This window comes from Fragaria vesca, linkage group LG2 (genome assembly GCF_000184155.1).
Source record: "Fragaria vesca subsp. vesca linkage group LG2, FraVesHawaii_1.0, whole genome shotgun sequence".
Taxonomy (NCBI): domain Eukaryota; kingdom Viridiplantae; phylum Streptophyta; class Magnoliopsida; order Rosales; family Rosaceae; genus Fragaria; species Fragaria vesca.
The window spans coordinates 30,939,204-30,959,870 of NC_020492.1; the positions used below are offsets into that span (position 1 = coordinate 30,939,204).

Here is a 20,667-nt window from a genome sequence, read left to right on the forward strand (position 1 = left end):
CTTTTTTTTTTTTTTTTTTCACTAGTCAAAATTCAGAAAAATTCATCCCTACTTTAACAAAATAAAATTATTATAATTACAGTTCCGATTGAAGTTCATGTATCCATATTTTCCAGGTTAGTTATTGATATCCCAGCAACAACTACTGCAAGCTCTAGGTTTAATTTTTTCCCATATATGTGTTATGTGATCAAAATAGAGTTCAAGCCGCTAGCCGCTTTGGTCTTTGATTTGGTGTAGAGCCAATGAGATATCTTTGAGTGAAAATCTACGGAGGAGTGATTTCCACTATTATGCTCGAGCTGAATATAACTATAGGTTTTCTTTTTATTTGACAGGAAAGTCATACAAATATTAATTGCATGAACAAAATCAAATTATTATGGTGTGATGGTTCTAAGATTAAATTCTGGTGGGATCATTGGGTTTTGGATGAAGCTTTACTTGATATAATGCCACTATATGTGACTCTAGGTGTTACATTCCTCTCCTCCACTCTGTGCTTTCTAAGCATATTGTTATGCAAATTATAGATGGTTAATTTTGAGCTTGGAGGAAGAGATAAACTCATTTGGAGTGCTACTGTTGATGGTATTTCTGTCAAATCTGCTTATAATTCCACTTTTGATCAGGCAGAATGTTACATATCCTTTATGGAAGATTGTTTGGAAGTTGAATTGCCCTCCCAAGTTAAAGACCTTTTTGTGGACTGGTGTCCATAAAAAAATCCTCACTAATGTGCAGAGAGTTAGAAGAAGGTTCATTGATAATGCCTCATGTCCTATTTGTAAGTTTGCTGATGAAACTCTTACCCATCTCTCTAGAGACTGCCCTAGCTCAAAGAATATTGGGAAGGCTTTTCTTAAACCTAGCTCTATTGCTAATTCTTTCACTTTTGACTGGAATAGTTGGTTTGCTGCTCAAATTCACTGTCACACTAGCATAAAAATAATATCAAATGGTGCAATCTTTTTGTTTTTGTCTGCTGGTTTATCTGGAAATGGAGAAATAAGGGGATTTTTGATCCTGCTATTATTCTTCCTGCCTGTCCTGAGAAAATCATTTGGAATTATGCTGAGGAATGGAGCAGTGCTTAGCTTAAGCCAACATTAATTCTATGTTCAGCTACATAATGCTTTGTTGGTGTGAGCCTTCTGTCAACTGGTTTAAACTGAACATTGATGGTACAAGATCCTCTATTACTGAAAAAATTGGAGCTGGTGGAGTGTTTAGAGATCATTTAGGGAGTTGGGTGGATGGTTTTCAAGTCAACATTGGCACTGGTGAAATTCTTGATGCTGAAGCTTAGGGCTTGTTTTTTGGTTTGAAATTAATGACTAAGCACTCAATTGCTCATTTGGAGATTGAATCAGAATCTGCTATTCTGGTTCATCTTATGTATAATTCTGATATTAATGTTCATCCCCTGGGCTCTCTCCTTGATGGTTGTGCTATAATGATGTCAGGTCTGCAGAATGTCAAAGTCACATTTTTAGGGAATGCAACATGGTTGCTGATTCTCTGGCCAAGGACAGCATAAACACTTTTATATATGTTTCTCATGAGTAAAGAATTGGTCATTTCATTCCCTACGGCACACTGTTACCTTCTTTTGTCTCCTATAACTAACTTATCTATTCTATTCCCACAAGAGCTTAGCTCTGTGAGGGAATCTAAGGAGCATATTATTTTGGTGGGAAAAAGAAGAGAGTAAAGAAACTCTTATTTTGGAAGGCCAATTAACCAATATTTTGAAGGCTGACGTACGTTTAGATATTTCTGTATAATGTATGAAAAATAAAATAAAAAGCTAGAAGAAAGTACTGGCAGTGCAGGTGTTACATGAATACTTATTGTAATATGGAAGAGGTATATTCATTTCAAACATTGGAAAAGCCGAACAAAACAAGATTTCAAGCCAATTGTTTTCATCATCAGAATCATTCTTTACTTATTTTCCATTTTTCTATTTTTGTATTCTACTCTCTCCTGGGATTGTCCTGTATATATTTCACCAACTAGCTATATCCTCCCCTAATGTAGACTATAATCACTATATATAGATATATATTGAAGCTATATACTTGAGAAGTAACTATTAGTGTATTACTTATTTCTCAAGTAATATAGATGGATGTTCAAGCAGGATTGGAGTACAGTGGACTTAGAACAAGAAGTTTTCGAGATGAAGATTACAATAACAGAAGAGTGTTCCTGAGAAGCTATCCTCTTGACTGGGAAATAGGGGAGGGAGCTTCTGATCATGATCATCATGAGGAAGGCTTAAAATCAAAGCCAAATTCCAGCAAGGAATGCAGCAGCAGCAGAAAGAGACCCATAAAGAAGATAATCTTGTCTGTGTTTCACTGGGGTGGAGGGAAGGTGTTGGTGTTGAGGAGGTTTAAACATAAGGCTACAATATATGTCATTTCTTGTATTCCTCTTGGATTTAAGCCCCCCACTGCCCTTATTTCTGCTAGTTAATATGGTGAGTCAGTTCCCTATGTCTTTCTTTACTTTTGTTTGTATATATGCAGGTTCAGAAAGTGAATGAAAATAGTACCTACAAAATTCTTTGTAACTACTTTGTGATCTAATCAAATCCAGCCATACTTAATTGCTGCTTAAATTTAAGTTCATATCTCATTCAATTGTAATCGGAAAACCTTTTTGCTCTTAAGTTAGTTTCTTCATCATTATTCGAGACCATTACATGTTTCTAGCTAAAAGTTTCATTACACTAGTTCACCAACAACTTCCAACTATGGACATAATATTTGTACAAAGAAATTTCAAATATGCATTATGAGTTCCACATTTACAAAGCCACTATCTGTACAAATGTGATTACATGTTTACTACAAGTCTACATAGTACACTATCCACATATGGCTGGACCAATGTGAAGCAGAAATAAGAGATGCTCTAATGTTACAAACTGCCTTCAATTGTCATGATTGTTCTTCTCATTTCATGATAACTTTCTACATCTGTATCTGTGACCCCATCAGTTCCATCATGCCCACTTTAGCTTCTTTAAGATCCCTGCAGTTCCAAAAGCTGCCAATAGTAGCCCTGCAGGTCACCAGAAACCTTGAATGAGGCGTTGCATCTTTACTTCTTTAGAGGGACATCAGGAATCAGAAATGACCAGTACTTCCTACTTATGTCAAGTCATCAGAGCAATCCTCTTGAATTGCAGCAATCATTGTGTCCTGAAGTTGCATAACGAAATCAAATAATATATAATTGTAAAAGATGAAGAGAAACAAATTATTATTATCAAAGCAGATACAACACAAAAAGAACAACTAAGAAAACAAACTAAAAAATCTAAGTCACAGCTGCATTCATTGTAAAGAATGGTGTGAAAAATAGTGATATCTAAACTCAGTAGAGTGCCCCCGAAAGAGGCCCAAAAATGATACCTATCCCAGAGTCCATCTACATCCTCACCCCTAGCTTCCAAAAAGATTATTTTGTTCCTCTCCATCCAAACCACCCAGAAACAGCCAGCACAAGTGCAGGACACATATCCTTAAGACCGGCCATGCCACTTTTCTTGCCACCTACTCGATCTCACAGTAATTCCAGTTCATATTTAACTGTCCAAATAATTTTTTATTTTTTTCATGAAGATATAGTACCAAGACATCTAAGGAGCACAAAACATTTCAGCTCCTCTTTTATAAATCACACACCAGTAGTAACACACAGCAGGAATGCTGTATCCTCCCAAACATATCACAAGTATTCAACCTCCCATAAGCAAGAATCCAATCTATGACTCCTAGAAAACTATGCAAAAAAGATCCAAGCAAAGCTCAGATTTAATGAGGATATTTTTATGACTTGTTCAGCATTTTAATTACTTAGTTTACAATTTGAAGAGTAAAGCTATTACTACAAATTTGAGGAGTAAACATGTCACTTCAATTCACTTGATCCGCAAGAAGATATATGCAGAAATAATAATAATAATAATGTGAAACTTTCTGTCATAAATTATATAAATCTTTTTGTTTTCTTTGAGAAACATTCAACCTATCAGCCCGTAAATGAATATATCAAACTTGACAACTGCAGAATATAGTACCACTATCACCATAATAAATCGAAAATCTAATGCAGTAGATAAGCATGAAACAGTTTGACAAAGATGCTTACAAGTCCTGCAACCCTCCCTCATCTTTACTTGGTCATTTGCTTTCTTCAAGTGCTCCGTAAGTCACAAAATTATACACACATATCAGTAGACAAGCATTATAAGGCCAAATGTTCCTGTTGTTTAGACAATCTCAAGAACAAAAGGTGGCATAGTTAAACAAGGGGTTGCAGACATATGGCAATTGAAAAGAGTGGATGGGATCACAAGAATCAGAGAAGCAACATATTGCAAGACAAAGAACCAAAAATGCTAATTAAACTATTGGGTTCATCTACAAAAGTGACCAATTGGCTCCGCACTTACGCAGTTCTCCACTTCATCTTCCAATCACCACCGCGGTTTGGAGGACTGGAGCAGATGACAAAGTTGCTATTGTGTTTTGTCCGAGACTTTTAACCTCAGTATGTAAGAGCAGTAAAACTCAAGTCTCCACCGTAAAAAAAGTAAATTAAAGATGGAATTAGGCACCAGAACGTGCCACGTCGTGACCGAAGACACGAAAATTGAAATGATAAAACGAAACTGATAGGATGTTGTTGGCACAGAGTAGAGTAGAGCCTCTCATACAAAGTTAAGTTATGGCGGGAGGAGTTTCACTCTCATCATCACTGCATTTGAAGCTCAGAAGAAGAAGCTCTACAATCGTTAGTGTGGCCAGTCCTGCCGATACCCAAACTAGTTCTCGGGTCCAGCTCCCACAGAAGACAAGGAATTCGAGGGTGTTGGTGCTCGGTGGAACGGGTCGGGTCGGAGGGTCCACTGCTATTGCCCTCTCCAACCTCTGCCCCGACCTCCAAATTATCGTCGCTGGCCGAAACAGGTATGAAATCTACGATCATTTGGTGATGAGTATTCTTGTATTGGCTTTAGAGTTTCCTAACAGAACAGTGTGCTGTTGATGTAACTTTACTTCTTGTTATGTTTCTCTTTTTAAGGATATTTTGTTTTTGTTTGTCTAAAATCCCACTGCGTAATATTAATAGGGGAAAGTAGCAATTAAGCTTTAGTAGCGCTATTGATGATTCCTTGAAAACAATGGCTTATTGGTTTTGTTATACATTGATAGAAATGTATTACTTACTTTTCTTCATACAGGGAAAAAGGTGCTGATATGCTGACTACTCTTGGGGGGAACTCGGAGTTCTGTGAAGTCGATATCAACAATGAAAAATCGTTGGAAGCTGCTCTAGAAGGTGAATCATGTTCTAATTTCTTTCTAACATGTTTTGCTTCTACTTAGTTTATCAATTAACATGTTTTGTTTTTCATTCCACAAATTTAGTTTAGATTGTCTACTAGTTTGGTTCAGAAATGTGTACATCTATTTCACATTCTCTTTTATGAGTCGAGTACAAACAGTGGGTTTTCTGTATTGTGTGTCTGTTTCATTATTGGTATTGGGGAGAAAGTTGGAAATCCAGTTGATTAGTTTAATACTATAGCGTACATAAATCGATGTACATTTGGTTTTTGTGATCTCATTGTGAGTTTCATGAAACAGGGATGATCGGATCTTATTGTAAGCAAGTAATTTATCATGTCCCTAAAGTACTATGCAACTTCTCTCTGTAGATGCCGATCTTGTAGTTCATGCTGCCGGCCCATTCCAACAGGCAGAGAAGTGCACTGTATTGGAAGCTGCCTTAAAGACCAAGGTGATACATTGATTTGGAAAAATATATACAAACTTTTCTATGAAATGATATATGACTTTCGCAATGTCTTTTGTCTTCCCACAGACAGCCTATATTGATGTTTGTGATGATACAGCCTATGCATTCCGTGCGAAATCTTTTCACGATAGAGCAGTTGCAGCTAATGTTCCAGCTATAACAACTGGTGGAATATATCCAGGAGTGAGCAATGGTCTGTCTATCTTCAGCCCATCTATTTTTGTAATACACAAATTTGGTACACTAACAGCTGGTGCATATATATGATTTATGTTCACAATAAAACTAAAGAAACTGATTGACCAAGATGAGGTTTAAAAGATATGGTACTCTAAAGTTAAATGTAAGAAACTAGTAATCGCAATACCAGTCTCTGCCTTATCCATAGACATATGTAAGCCTATCTGGCCTTAGAGCTGGAATAGCCTAAGCTGCGCAACCCCAGTAGAAGATAAATAAATTGAAGGGGATGTGTTGACTCACATGTTAAATTGAAGGAATGGAAACATGTAATGTGGTATCATAAGTTTAAACTTTTTGATGCAAGTTTAGCAAAACTCAAAGACACAAGTTTTGCCTAGGTTTATGTGACATTGCTAACAACTTTTCCATTCATTTGATGTTGAAACACATATTTAAGATTTAGGGTACTCGTAAGTTTATAGGTACCAAAAGATAGTATTTTATGTAAAAGTGAAAGGGGGCAATTTCCTTGTCGAGTACTGACTGCTGCTGCTATAATGACAGTGATGGCTGCAGAACTAGTTCGTCTCGCAAGAAGTGAAAACAAAGGAAAACCAGAAAGGCTAAGGTACAATTTTCATCACCTTAAGATCTTTCTAAGTCTAAGTGCGTCATTCATCTAAACTTGACGTTGCAAATGCATCTCCAATCGTTGGCATGTAATTGGTCTTTATTTCTCTTTTGTTGTCTTTATGTAATTTCAGTGGTGTCTTCCAATTACACTGTATTTCATATTTTCATATTAAATCAAAATATGTACTTTCTTTGTCCACACCTCTCAAGCTCCATGAACAATCTTCCTCAAGTAGCTTCTCACGTCACCCACGTTGATAAAGATTGCTTTCGGGGTTTACGGATTTTCAGAAACTTCTTCATTACCTCTACAATAGGCTACAGGGTGAATTCTGTTCCTAACAAATTATGTGCAAATATGGCCTTGCCAGGTTCTTCTACTACACAGCAGGTACTGGTGGGGCTGGTCCAACTATCTTAGCTACTAGTTTTCTGCTTCTTGGAGAAGAGGTTGTTGCATTTAATAAAGGTCAGTATCAACCATACAATAATTTTTTTTTCTCCTTTTTTCGATGACTAATCGAGAATTTTGTATATCACGCACCTAACCATGATAATGGGCTCTTCAATCAGGAGAAAAGATCAAACTAAGGCCATATAGTGGAATGCTGAAGATTGACTTTGGGAAAGGCATTGGAAAGAAAGATGTTTATCTATTGTAAGTTCTGCAAGACGATATTGCTCTCAAAGAAGCTACAGTTTATGCATGAGTCTGGAGTCTCAGAGTCATATGTCCAGTCAATTATATAAAACCACCCCTGAATAACCATTTAACAGTACCAACATGGTCAGTGTGGAGATGATGTGAATAAGTCTCAGAGTCAACCTCCCCCACCCACCCCCACACCAAATAAGCTGGGTACAGAAACATCTTGACCTCATTGTTACATACCATATCCTAATTGATTTCTAAGTATGTTCTTGCTCATGTCGTAACATATCCATCACCAGTTTGTCCTGCTCCCTATCACCATGATACAATAAAATGGATGGATGATAATAATTCACCATCAGATCGACAAAATCCCCAGACTAGAAACCACATTAAAGATTGATAAATAAAAGAAATCCCTCCACAGGTTTTGCAAGTATTGTATTGCAAAACATATATACTTTTTATCTACCAAAATGGTGGTACAGCTGAATATTTACGAGAAGCTCTCTCATAGCCAGTCTGAGGTTTGTCAATTATATCAATACAGGGATGCAATTCATGCATCAGTTGATGGATTGCAGAAGATTTCTTAAGACTTGGATAGCATAGTAGCCCTCCATGAGATGTTTTTGTCCATGAATCACTTTTCAGAAATCTGATCGTGCCTGCATTCGCATTTTTCTGGAATAATAGTGATTTAAATTTAGATGACCCAGTTGTTTTCTGACTTCCTGTCTCTCTGATCATGTAGTGATTTAGTACAGTATGAAGTTTTGGCCTCAATAACAAAAGGTTTGTGCAGTTGTACTTGTACTGAGCATGATCTTAATTCTTTCAGGAATTTGCCAGAGGTAAGAAGTACTCACGAGATCCTAGGAGTACCTACTGTCAGTGCCCGGTTCGGTACTGCCCCCTTCTTTTGGAATTGGGCAATGGAAGCCATGACTGCTCTTCTTCCTGCAGTAAGCTATGACATTAAAAGTGGCATGTATTGGTTCAGACGATTCATTTGTAATTCTGGCTGTAGTATTTGAAACTATCCTTAATAGTCCCCATAGTAAATTGTCTAGAATTCAAATTATAGTTTTTATCTTTTGCAAATGCTACTTAGGTGACTAAAAAATATATAAAGTTGTTACTGTGCTCACTGATAACTTAACATCATATTTCGACTTCGATAAAATACTTTGCTAGATCCTACTAAAATGTTTATACTAATGTAGACCTGAACTTTGCAGGAGTTGTTGAGAGACAGAAGCAAAGTCCAACAGATGGTTAAAATGTTTGACCCAGTAGTCAGAGCAGTTGATGAGATTGCTGGAGAGCGTGTATCAATGCGGGTGTGGCAATATAGACAATTGAAGCACTATTTGAGGCTTTAGTTATTCATCATCTTTCTCTAAATTTTTCAGTATTAGATAAGCAGAAGAAATGTGCACATTGATTTGAGTAGTTACACCATTCAACATTTTTCTTTTCTCTTACCGTCTTATTTTTTTTGGGTGTGGGTATGACAGGTTGATTTGGACTGCTCTGGCGGGCGGAATACAGTGAGTGTATTCAGTCACAAGAAGCTTTCTGTGTGAGTCTTAAGCTGCCCAAAGATTGATTTATCTTTTTTTATTTTTGGGGTCCTGTTTTTAAATGTCTGTTTAATAATACATTTAGATGTAATCCTTGGGAGATATGTCTTTGAAAGTACCTAATGTAGGATTTGAATGAGATCTGACTGAAACTCTGTTTTCCAGATCAGTTGGAACTGCAACAACTGCATTTGTTCTGGCAGTTCTTGAGGGAAGCACAAAACCTGGGGTTTGGTTTCCGGAAGAGGTGTGTAATAGAGCTGATATTTTTTTTATAAGCCTAAATGTTTCACTTTGATGCAATAAGCCTTTTTATCAAATTCTCTATGTATAGGCTGGAGGAATTGCAATTGAGGCAAGGGAAGTCCTGCTCAAACGTGCTGCACAAGGCACGATAAATTTTGTAACAAACAAGTAAGTTTTCGATACCTTCTGTGCTCTGACATATAACCCATGCTTTTATAATCAACCTTCATGATGTTTTTACTTTGTCTGGTTCATAATCTATATTGGTAAAGATTTTTGTGACGCCCATTGAGGAAGGTTGAGTTAGATATCTATTCTGATGGATCTAAGACCCTGGGATTGTTGGTTCTAGTGAGGTTATAAAGGGGATGTGATGTCAATTGTTGCCTTATGGGTAGCATAGACTGCTCCCACTTTCTACTGTTTCATTTCCTGCACATGGATGGAGTTTAGTTATATTTGATGTTGATATAATGTTGGCTATTCCATTTTTCTTTTCTAAAGACTTTATGGTTCTCGAACAGGCCAGCATGGATGGTGGAGACAAATCCGAAAGAGTTAGGGTTGGGAATTTACGTGTAATCCTCAAACAGTAGTCAGTAGTCACAGTAGAAGTTGAAGTTCTTCTTCAGCTTGTCCACCCTGTTCGAGAGGTACATCCTGTTAAGCTTGACCAAATACTTTACTTTTTTTTTTTTTTTTCGTTTAAAGTCCAGTTCTGCAAATCAATTGTTGTTTCAGATGATGAAAAGCTTGACCTTTGATATGAAGATTCACAGACAGTAGTCGTTTTCAGAAGTCAGAAATATGTGCTATGTCATTACTTTGAACAAACTCTGGAGGCGGACAAATGCCCACTGTATATGGGTCTGTGGACTAGGATACAAAGGGAATGTAAGATTTACAATGCCTGTGGGAGTGCATGGATTTAAATTTCTCAGTCTTTTCATCGATCAAGATTCAAGAATACAGTTAAAGTCACCCAAAACAATAACAGGAAAAGATACATCTAACTAATCTAGCTAAAGTTTCTGAGCATTTGAGATCCAGCAAAGCAGTGTAAGAAAATTGTTGGTTCATAACGCATAGTTGTGGGATATATTTTGTTTAAAAAGTTACACACCTTAAATTACAATCCACCCACTCTTCCTCATTTTTTTTTATAAGGAAATGTCAAAACTATCTATGTTTTAACTCTTCTAGTTGTCCAAGATAGGGTTTTTCATACCTTGACAATGAATCCTTCGAATGCCGACTAAGAGGGTTTTTCATACCTTCACAATGATAGCTTCTGGAGCACCGCAATTGAGCGCTTTGGCGAAGAAAGCTTTCAACCAAATTTGCTTTCAACTAAACTTATCCTTGTGTAGGATAATTGTCTAGCTCGGCAAGGCTCATTTTATACGAGCTTCAATTTCATAATATAATAGTATATGTGATACTATTCTGGCTTGAGACCATTAATACAAAGGGTATAACCCGTTTTTACTTCAGAAAAAAAAAATCAGAAGAACATAATTTCTTTTGAAGGCAAGAAAATAAATTATTTTATTAAAGTAGGATTGGCAAACTTTTATAGATGGTAGGGCAATCAAAATTTCTCCGGGCACCCTAAAGCTTTTGAAAATGCAATCAGAGAGTGTGATAGATACAAGTACCCCGTGAAAAAGCCCCCATATGATCTTCATCTTCCTCTCTCTCTCTCTCTCTTCCTTGAAACCAAAGGCATACAAAATTTTCCCTTTCTGAAATCTCCCACACAAAAATAAAAATCATCTGTCGTTTTCTTATTACTGTGTTTGCATTCATTTCATTACACCTATTCTTATTATTAAAATTCTAATTACTGATCACAAACTCGGGCGCTTTGATCACTCCCACAAGATTTGATGACTCCCACGTTGACATGTCGCCGGCGTTGCTAGAGTCCCCACCTCCGGCAACCACCACCGGTCAGATTTCTTTTTCTCTCCCTCTTTTCAATCAATCTAACACCATCATGAACCCTTCGAATGCCGGCTCCGATTTTAGCTTCAGTTCCTCGTCGCGCTCAGGTCTTTCGAGGCCGAGGCTTTTGAAGGTCCGGCGAGGCCTGAATTCTCAGGTCTTGGAACCATCGCCGTCGCCGGAGGCCGGGGCTCCTCCCGGCTTCAATCCGTTCCGGATTTCAGGCTCCGGAGATGACTCGGATTCGAATTTGAATAAGGGGAGAGGTGTGACTGAGCAAATGAGCGATTTGAGAATCGGGAGTGGCGTGGAGACGAAAGATGATTCAGGAAGTAGGTTGAGTTCAGCTGGAGGGTTTGTGTTTGGGGGGAGTAGTTCTAGTTTCGATGAAAGTGTTGCGTCGGATATGAGCAAGTTGAATATTGAGGGCTCTGGGAGTGGTGGAGCTGTTGAGAGAGGTAATGATGGGAGATTTGATAGTAGGACAGGGTTCGGGGTGGGGAGTAAGGACAATGTGGGTGGTTCTTTGGGTAGAAATGCGGATTCGGAGCTCCTCCATGAGTTGGAGAAGAAATTGAACATTAATGAGAATGAGCAGATGGGCGGCGCGCATAATGCTGATGGTGTGAATAAGTTTGTGTTTAGTACTAGCAAGTCCTTTGGTGGAAGCTCGGTGAATGCACTTCCTGATCAGATGAAGAATCTGAACGTAGGTCTTAGTTTCGATGGGGGAAAAGAGAGTATTCTGTTGAGAAAGATGGAGAGTTTGGATATAGGAGCCAAGGCTGGACACTCTACTCAATCAGATAGAGGGACATCATCCCACGAAACGCTTGTGAAGAACATGGAACCTGGAAACCGCGGTGACAGACCTGAGAGGGAGGAGGGATTTAACTTTACAAGCAAACAAGAGCATTTGAGCACATCCTCTGTAGAGTTTAAAACACCAAGCAGTAAAGCCAACTTGTTTTCTGGCATAAACAAGAAATTGGAATTCAATGCAAAGAGGGAGCCAGCAAGGTCTAGGGATACAAGAATGAATAAACCAAGTGGAAAACTAAGGAACTCTACTCCATCCCAGCTGTGGCACGGGCATGGTGCTGTTTCAAATATTGGTTCTCCTGTAAACGTTGAGGCTTCTGAATCCTATTCACCAATGGACATTTCTCCTTATCAAGAAACATTGGCTGGTAACCAATGTTCAAAAGAAAATTCTGCATCTTCTGAATCATTTAGTCTGGTCAACGACTATCTGGAAACTGATTCAGTCCCGAAAGCTTCAAATGATTCTATTGATGAAGATCTTGCTATGGCAACAGAATGTCTTAATATAAATAAAGTTGATGGAGTGAGCAGATCGTCGCAAGGTGAAGCTTTTGAGCATCGTTTAGGTGGAAGTGTTAATGCTGATGCAACTGTTGAAGGATATGTTTCTGGGGCTGAAACCGAAAGCTTTAAGTCTGCAACTGAGGAGGTAGACTATATTAGTGACACGGCTAATTCAGCAGAGAATGAAGTTAGTCCAAGCCCAAAGATGGAGAGATACGATACTGATGGCAGGATACACTTTGACTTTCATGCAAGCTCATCGAATAGAAGTGGATTAAACTTCACATTTGCTGCCTCTACTGCTGCTCAATCTCAATTATCACCATCAAAACGCTTGCACAAAAAGAAAAATATGGTGAAGATTGGTCAAGATGCCAATACTTTTGTTCCAAATGGTAAGGTTCCATATGGATCATCATCTGCAGAGTTTTCGCCATATTCTGGAGCTCCAGTACTTTCGACACTGGGGCTCCATCATGAAATTCCAATATCACAATGCAATGAAAATAATTCTGGGGTGCAGAAGGAAAAGGAGATCAAACAAGAGGCTGTCTCTTTGTCTGCTGAAACAGCTGCAGCTCAGGAAGCATGTGAGAAGTGGCGACTAAGGTATATCACTTTGAATTATCTTTATGTATGCTTGCTATTCAACTAATAATTTTCTTTTTAGTTAGACTTTGACCTCCATGTGAAGTGTTCGACTGTTACAGTGTGCTGACTTGTTGAATATATTATGTATCAGGGGTAACCAAGCATATTCTAATGGGGATCTGTCTAAGGCCGAAGACTGCTATACCCAAGGGGTAAATCGTGTTTCTGAAAATGAGACATCTAGAAGTTGTCTCAGGGCACTGATGCTGTGCTATAGCAACCGTGCAGCAACACGTATGTCTCTTGGAAGAATTCAAGATGCACTTGGAGATTGTATGATGGCTGCTGCAATAGATCCCAACTTCCTCAAAGTGCAGGTTAGAGCTGCCAAGTAAGTATTTTCATCTTCTAATTTTATGATTTACATATATCAGTTCACAGCGGTACCCTTATGCTTTTAAAGTGGTTTTTTTTTATCAGTTTCTAACTTTATAGTTTATAATCACCCATTATACCCCCATTTAAGTATTTAGTTCTGTTAGTTGATTGAATTTGAATGATTCACTTCACCATTATGATTTCAGTTGTAGGCATATTAAAAGTGAAGCATCACATCCCTAAATCCCTAGATCCCCATATGTCAGAAACCCTAAATACCCAAATGTAAATCGATGTATATTGAACTAACTCCTAACTGGTTGAGACTGTAAAGGATATCTGGCTATTAGCTGGTGGGTTTGACAAAGATTTCGGAATGAGGTACTCCGAAACTTGGGGGAAAAAAGATTGATAAAACTCTTAGTAAATTTTCAAAGCCATTGATTTTAAGTTTTTGACTCTTGTTACTTGGCTATCATTAGATATATAATTCTGTATGGTTTTGTACTTGCCTTTTTGACTCTGACTACTATAATTGTAATGTTTGAACTCAGAACTTACATGATCATATGATCTGTGAAATTTATATACGGTATATATATTTTTTCTGATAGAATCATTGAATTGTACATTGGTGCATTGATTTTTGAGCTCTGGCATGCAGTATTCTCAGTCACTACCTAATATATTTTTTATTAAAATTCTTGAAGCTGTTATCTTACCCTTGGGGAGGTTCAAGATGCTTCACAACATTTTAGTAGGTGCCTCCACTTGGCAAGTGATGTCTGTGTGGACCAAAAGATTGCAGCAGAAGCCTCTGATGGATTACAAAAGGCGCAGGTACGGTTATATGTATGAATTTCATATCATATGTTAGTTTTATTAGATTCGTTCATGTCTAGCTGCGTAAGTCACCTAAAATAATTAGTTCAAATATTTATCTTATGCCTATGCGTTTGGTTTAGTGCATAATCTCTGTCACTTAGAGGCAGATGCTCCAGAGCTGTAACATCCAAATTTGTTCTACAAATTAGAGAGTTATGCTTTTCTTATAAGTTGGTATTACCGACTCAGGACAACTAGAGAGGAATGCGTTTACAAAGTCTCTTTTTTTGTTATTGTTTTCCTTTTTCTTTTTTGTTTCAAATTATGAGGTTTTCAAAGGGTTTCTGAGTGAACAATGTTAAAATTTGGTTTAGTGGTGAGGAGACCCTGACTTGAAGTTCCCTGCATATTGAGAAGTGTTTTGTGCACCTGAACTAATGGATATTTTTTTGTTGCTGGCAGAAAGTGTCAGAATGTCTGAATCTTTGTGCTGAACTTATGCAAAGGAAGACATCTATCAATGCAGAGCGTGCTTTGGAACTTATTGCTGAGGCTTTGGCAATAAGCCCTAGTTCAGAAAAGTTACATGAAATGAAGGCGGAGGCTCTTTTCACGGTCAGAGTTATCAGTATTTAATATTTCTTTTTTGTGGTCATAATGTGAATGTTTATATTGGTCAACTATATTGTCCACTTTGAGAATTCACTCACACTCAGCATTTTCTCAGTTAGTTGTGAGTTGACATGTATGTTTTTCTGGCAGATGCGGAGGTATGAAGAGGTGATTGAGCTTTGTGAGAAGACCCTTGGTTCTGCTGAAAAGAACTCCCCTTTAGTAGATACCTCCATTTCATTAGATGGTTATGAACTCTCAAAGACCTTGTACTTCAGACTTTGGCGGTGTCGTTTGATTTTTAAATCCTATTTCCATTTAGGAAAACTTGAGGAGGGCCTTGCTTCACTAGAGAAAGAAGAGGAAAAGGTATCTACAACGTATAGGTAATTCATCCATAAACTTATATGTTCAGGTAATATAAAGAGTATTGCTTTTTTTTGTCTTTGAAGTTTCTAAATGTTAATTACATCATCTAGGAATTGGAGAAAAATTCTGGAATCATCTATTCCCGTTCTCATTGTTCGTGAGCTGTTATCTCATAAGGTATGCAATTTGTGCCACATATCTTTCTATGTTCTCAACTTTTCAAACTTTTGCATAGGGATAGCATGAAATGTGCAAACCCTAGGTTTTGATATCATTACGATTCATGAAATGTACAAGACTTGTCTAATGCACACAGTTTATTATGTATTTTTCAGAAGCTGTGTCCAATTCCATGTATTATTATTATTTTTTCAATAAAAAGACGTTTCTTTAAAAAAAAACCCTGTTGTCTGGCATGCACTTTGAAATTATTATGTTTTGATTTTCTTTGGTTGTCATTTGTATTAAGTATTGTCAGTTATGCATTTCAGAAATTTAAGTGGATTTGGGGGATCTCAATGATTCTATGTATGAAGGCTCTTTAAAATTTGTAATCTTTGTGAAAAAAATAAAAATTATTGAGATTTTCTGCTTGTGTGTGAGCCATGGGTTGACTGCAAGAAAAGATGCCTTTGCTTTATATTCCTTAGTGTCTACTGAACTATTCTTTTCAATATTTGATGTGTTCAGTATTTCACACATCGGAAAGTGTAAGTTTGGTATTTATTTGTTGATTTGTATGCATTTTGCATTACAGGTTGCTGGGAATGAAGCATTTCAGGCAGGGAGGCATAATGAGGCTGTTGAGCATTATACTACTGCTTTGTCATGTAATACAGAATCACGTCCTTTCACAGCTGTTTGTTTTTGCAATCGTGCTGCTGCATACAAAGCATTAGGCCAGATCACTGATGCTATTGCAGATTGCAGCCTAGCTATAGCTCTTGATGGAAGTTATCTAAAGGTTTGTTCAAAGCTGATCATTTCGACATGGTTCTTGGTTATGACCTTTCTATTGATCTTCATTTATTGCATTTACACTTTCATAGGCTATCTCTAGGCGAGCTACGTTATATGAGATGATCAGAGATTATGGACAAGCAGCTAAAGATCTTAATAGACTTGTATCTCTTCTCACTAAGCAGTTAGAGGAAAATATCAATCAGTGTGGAACCTTTGATATATCCAATAGCATCAAAAGTGATTTGAAACAAGCTCGTCTTCGTCTTTCAGAAGTAGAAGAAGAAGCTAGAAAGGACATCCCCTTGGATATGTACATTATTCTGTGAGTTTATCTTTCTTCTTGTTGAAAGCTGTTTGTGAATTGTTATATGTTAAAGATAAACTTATTGGCTAGGCTCGTGATTAGTTAGAGGTCATTGCATAAGTTTATCTCTCTTCTCATGGTCAGTGAGAAAAGAGACTTATTGGTTAGATTCATATGCCTACCCATGAATAGTGATTTTGGAACCAAAGTTTATCTCTGTCCTCACTGTTGTGGCCGCTACACACACACACAATCAATCTGTGGTGGCTCAATCAATTTTGTGGTAACTCAATCAAACTGTTCATGATAATCATACCTCTCAGGAACATGTTAATATCACTCTTATGTGTTTTTGTGAAATGAATTCGAGTAGCTTTATCCAGGCAGTTTATGTTGAGAACATTCAATAGTAATAATCATCTTTTTCTATTCAATTGTAATGGCAGGGGAATCAAACCATCTATTTCAGCATCAGAAATTAAGAAAGCCTATCGGAAAGCTGCACTAAGACATCATCCTGACAAGGTATGCTTTATTTCTGTTGTAACCTATTTTTAGGAATCTTCTCATCACTTGCTGGTTATTGCTTGCTTGTTGTTACTGACCTCTCACATGTTCTATTGTAGGCTGTTCAATTCTTTGCTAGGAGTGAAACTGGTGATGATGGGCTCTGGAAGGAGATAGCAGAAGAAGTGCACAAGGATGCTGACAGGCTTTTTAAAATGATTGGGGAGGCATATGCAGTACTTTCAGACTCTGCCAAGGTTTAAAATCTAAATAGAATCTTGTCTTATTTATATTTTAAATCTGACTTAAAAAGTTCCTATGCAGCCCTTTTCTTATTTGTTTTATTTGTTTCACATCCTTGTAATAAAGTAGAAAGTAGATAGCAAAAATAGAGATCCTGATTCTTTTCTTGTTGGGAATCATATTTAATTACTGAAATGTGCGTTTTGCCTCTTTTCTCTGAAGGGCACAAACTCTTTGAAGCTCCACGGTACCATTGCTACTATGAGTATTAAATAACAAAAAATTAAGGTTTCCTGGTCTAGTTCTAAGATTCTGTGTTTTTGTTTTGTTTTATTTTCTATTTCTCCTCTCTGAAAGCACCTTCGATTTCTTTTGCTTGCCTTTTAGATTGGCATAAGAATGCATTTATCACTATGCTACGATTCAGCTTTTCCTCACGATCATCTTCTTAATTGAGGTGTGATCGAACCTTTCTGTCTTTCAATATACCCTGGGTATTTGAACTTATTTAGACTCTGTTTCTCCATATATAGTGTGTTTTGCACCTTCAATTTCTTTTGCTTGCTTTTGAAATTGGCATAAAAATGCATTTATCATTATGCTAACATTTCAGCCTTTTGTCACGGCCATCACGGCCATCTTCTTAATTAAGTTAGGAGTGAACCTTTCTCTTTTTCGATAGACCATGGGTATTTGAACTTGTTTATATTCTGCGAAATTTTTTTTACTAGCGATATAAAAAATTTGAAAGAAAAACTGATGTTACTATGACTAACCAAATAAAGTATCTATACAAGACAATTGCAGATGTAACATATCTTTTGTCGGTATCTTGTTCTAATAATTTGGTTTTTACCTCTACTGAACTTGAAATCTACAACATCTTCTGTTATTCAAGACCGAAAGGCTGCTGTAGCTTTGTTTGTGTTTTCTAGATCCTAGGCTACTCTTGCTGTTGTGTTATTTTATTTTTCTTTTTCCTTTTCTGCTTTTTCCTTCTCCTTTCTGTCCACATACCGTGTACCTTTTCCATGAAAAGTGTTACTTTTCAAAATAAAAGAAAAAGCTATTATTGAAGAGAAGGTTCACCTTGTGTTAATTTTTTTATTTTATTACAAGCCTTCTCTCATGTTTGATTTTATCTGTTTGGTAATTTAGTGGTTATTTGTGGGCGTTTTTTTTTTGTCTATGGAACTGGTTGATAGGCGCATTCATGAATTGCATGGAAATCTTTCACTAATTGGGATCAGCTTTGAAGAATGGATTGCTGACAATATGTATATTCAGTTTCTCAAATATGTTGTTTAAAGATTTTCTCTTTCCCAACATTGTCGTGCTTGTCTTCATTATCTATATCATGCCAGTGTTTCCCTTTTGGCCACTCAATTATGATCAAAAGCTCCTATTTCTTTAAAGATCTCAAGAAACTTTGTTGTTCATTTTGCAGCGTGCACGGTATGATGCTGAAGAGCAGACTAGGAATGGTCAAAAGAAACGCAGTGGAAGTAGCGCAGCTAGAATGCCTGCAGATGCTCAAAATTACCCATTTGAAAGAAGCGGAAGTAGCCGACAGTGGAGAGAGTCGTGGAGATCATATGGCAACTCATATTCCAGAGGGTCAGAAGCGACATGGTCTGATAGATATTCATGAAAAGTTTGTTTAGAATCATCTGATCAGAACCTGGATTTCATGAGCTATTAGGGGAATGTGGAGCACATGACTTTGTTTAGTTGATGCATTCTATATGTAGTTCCAATCCGCCAACCTTTGCAATTGGTTCAGGCAGCATCAGAATTTCAACAGCTCGAGTGATATTGCAATTGTGCTGGCACTGAAGGCATACCGGGAAGGAGAAAAGCAGGCTATATTTCCTTGGAATGATTGGTGATCACAACCTGTAACAGGAATATCAAAATACCGGATGAAAGGATGCCTTCCATGCAATGTGTGTTTGTGTGTAGGAGAGTGAAAGAAAAGAGGATGTGTACATAGGAGCTGATATCTAAAGAGGCAAAACCTGAAATGAAGCGACAAGGAGGATTTCCTTTACTATCAGAATTAAGAAATGACGACATGATTTGTGTTATTCTGTTTTTGATTTGGTTGAGAGGTTGGAGGAAACTACTGACCAAAGAAAAAGAAATTAAGAAAAGAAAAGAAAAGGAAGAAAGGAAGATCGAAGAACAACTAGTGTGATTGTGATAGTGTGATACTGTGAGGAAGTTGAAAGCATTTTTCTTGTTCTCATAGGTACAGCAATTGATTCTTTATACATAAAAGTGTATATTGCTTTTGTTAGATAGCAGAATGTTTTACAAAACTATGAATCTCACAGATGTGTTTGTGTTCCAGCTCATTAGACCATCAGAGTTCCAGAGAAATAGATTGGAGTAATCGAATAAGGGAAAATGTCAGTTGGACGAATCCTAAGACGCTGAGTATAGAGTCTAGTATCACGAGTCTTCGTAGGTGTGAGATAATGAGTTCAATATTTACCGAAGACTAAGAAAAATCTAAGGATTGAGCTCTTAGATTCTTATTGTAATAGCCCATGATCCATCAATTCAAAACATAGTATCAGAAATCTGAAGTTCTGAACCATTAAACATTTGACATATGCAGAAATAATAGGTGAACGCCACAATGGGTCTGAGCCTCCCTTTTAACTCCTCTAGTTGAATCTTATACTGTACTTGAGCTGTTTATTTGGGATGAAGAGGCCAAAATGTTTCTCTATCTCCTCTAATCCTCTTACATTTTGTTCTCATTAAGCAGAGACATGTTCTCATTAAGCAGAGACAATATGCAACATGTAAGTTAGATGTGTTTTTTAGTTGAAGATCTTGAAGTTCTCTTGCAATTGGCTTTGCTAAGGTTCAACATGTGTTTTTTAGTCAATGAAGTTATGCATTCCGCTCAAGAATTTGCAATATGTAAGTTTCAATAACTCTTGAAGTTTGCAGCCCCTCTTCCAAGTTTTATTAAATTCTAAAATGGAGTATGAAAAGAGGCAATCTAACTAAAACGACTCTATTGACTTGAAATGAGGTGTTTGTATGTGTATCTGTCAAACAGGAAAGTTCAAAATAGGAGCTCATAGTTGAAGCAGTTAATAATTACTAGCCGCCTCAGCCAAATTTCAAACCCATTAAGCACTTCAAGATACATACGCTACTGCTGCTAGACCTTGTGGAAAATTGGAAGCCAGAGATTAAAACTGGCTGGGTCAAGACTAAAACTTGCAGAGAGAAACGGGTCCTTCAATTCAGTTGAATTTACAGACGTGGATCAATCTTGGACTAGCAAACACATTGGCTTCCTGCTGTTCTGGACTATTTGCTTCAGTCTGAGCCTACTGCAATGGACATGAACCTAATTGTTATGACTTTTCAACAACGAAAACGCAAATGCAGACAATCCATTAGTCCCATAATATTACTAATCCTTGGAGTGATTG

General features: G+C 37.2%; 2 protein-coding genes and 1 non-coding gene across 3 annotated transcripts; 2 read left to right on the forward strand and 1 right to left on the reverse strand.

The window, feature by feature from the left end:
- Positions 1–2,779: 2,779 nt before the first annotated feature.
- On the reverse strand, positions 2,780–4,600 carry LOC101312693. Its single transcript, XR_184100.1, has 2 exons — positions 4,168–4,600; positions 2,780–3,215 (listed from the first exon to the last, which is right to left on the reverse strand). It is a non-coding gene; the product is annotated as an uncharacterized LOC101312693 (transcript).
- Positions 4,601–4,746: 146 nt separating this feature from the next.
- LOC101315024 lies at positions 4,747–9,940 on the forward strand. Its single transcript, XM_004293110.1, has 14 exons — positions 4,747–4,988; positions 5,264–5,361; positions 5,741–5,823; positions 5,908–6,034; positions 6,589–6,652; positions 7,029–7,126; positions 7,231–7,315; positions 8,151–8,274; positions 8,551–8,652; positions 8,830–8,894; positions 9,061–9,142; positions 9,230–9,309; positions 9,666–9,794; positions 9,921–9,940. The coding sequence occupies exons 1-13, from the start codon at positions 4,747–4,749 to the stop codon at positions 9,721–9,723; spliced, it is 1,308 nt and encodes a 435-aa protein (XP_004293158.1). The 3' UTR covers positions 9,724–9,794; positions 9,921–9,940.
- A 1,107-nt stretch (positions 9,941–11,047) lies between these two features.
- Positions 11,048–19,568, forward strand: LOC101315314. Its single transcript, XM_004293111.1, has 11 exons — positions 11,048–13,026; positions 13,160–13,399; positions 14,097–14,226; positions 14,674–14,826; positions 14,974–15,209; positions 15,303–15,369; positions 15,950–16,156; positions 16,242–16,477; positions 16,906–16,984; positions 17,086–17,223; positions 18,657–19,568. The coding sequence occupies exons 1-11, from the start codon at positions 11,048–11,050 to the stop codon at positions 18,858–18,860; spliced, it is 3,669 nt and encodes a 1,222-aa protein (XP_004293159.1). The 3' UTR covers positions 18,861–19,568.
- Positions 19,569–20,667: the final 1,099 nt, after the last annotated feature.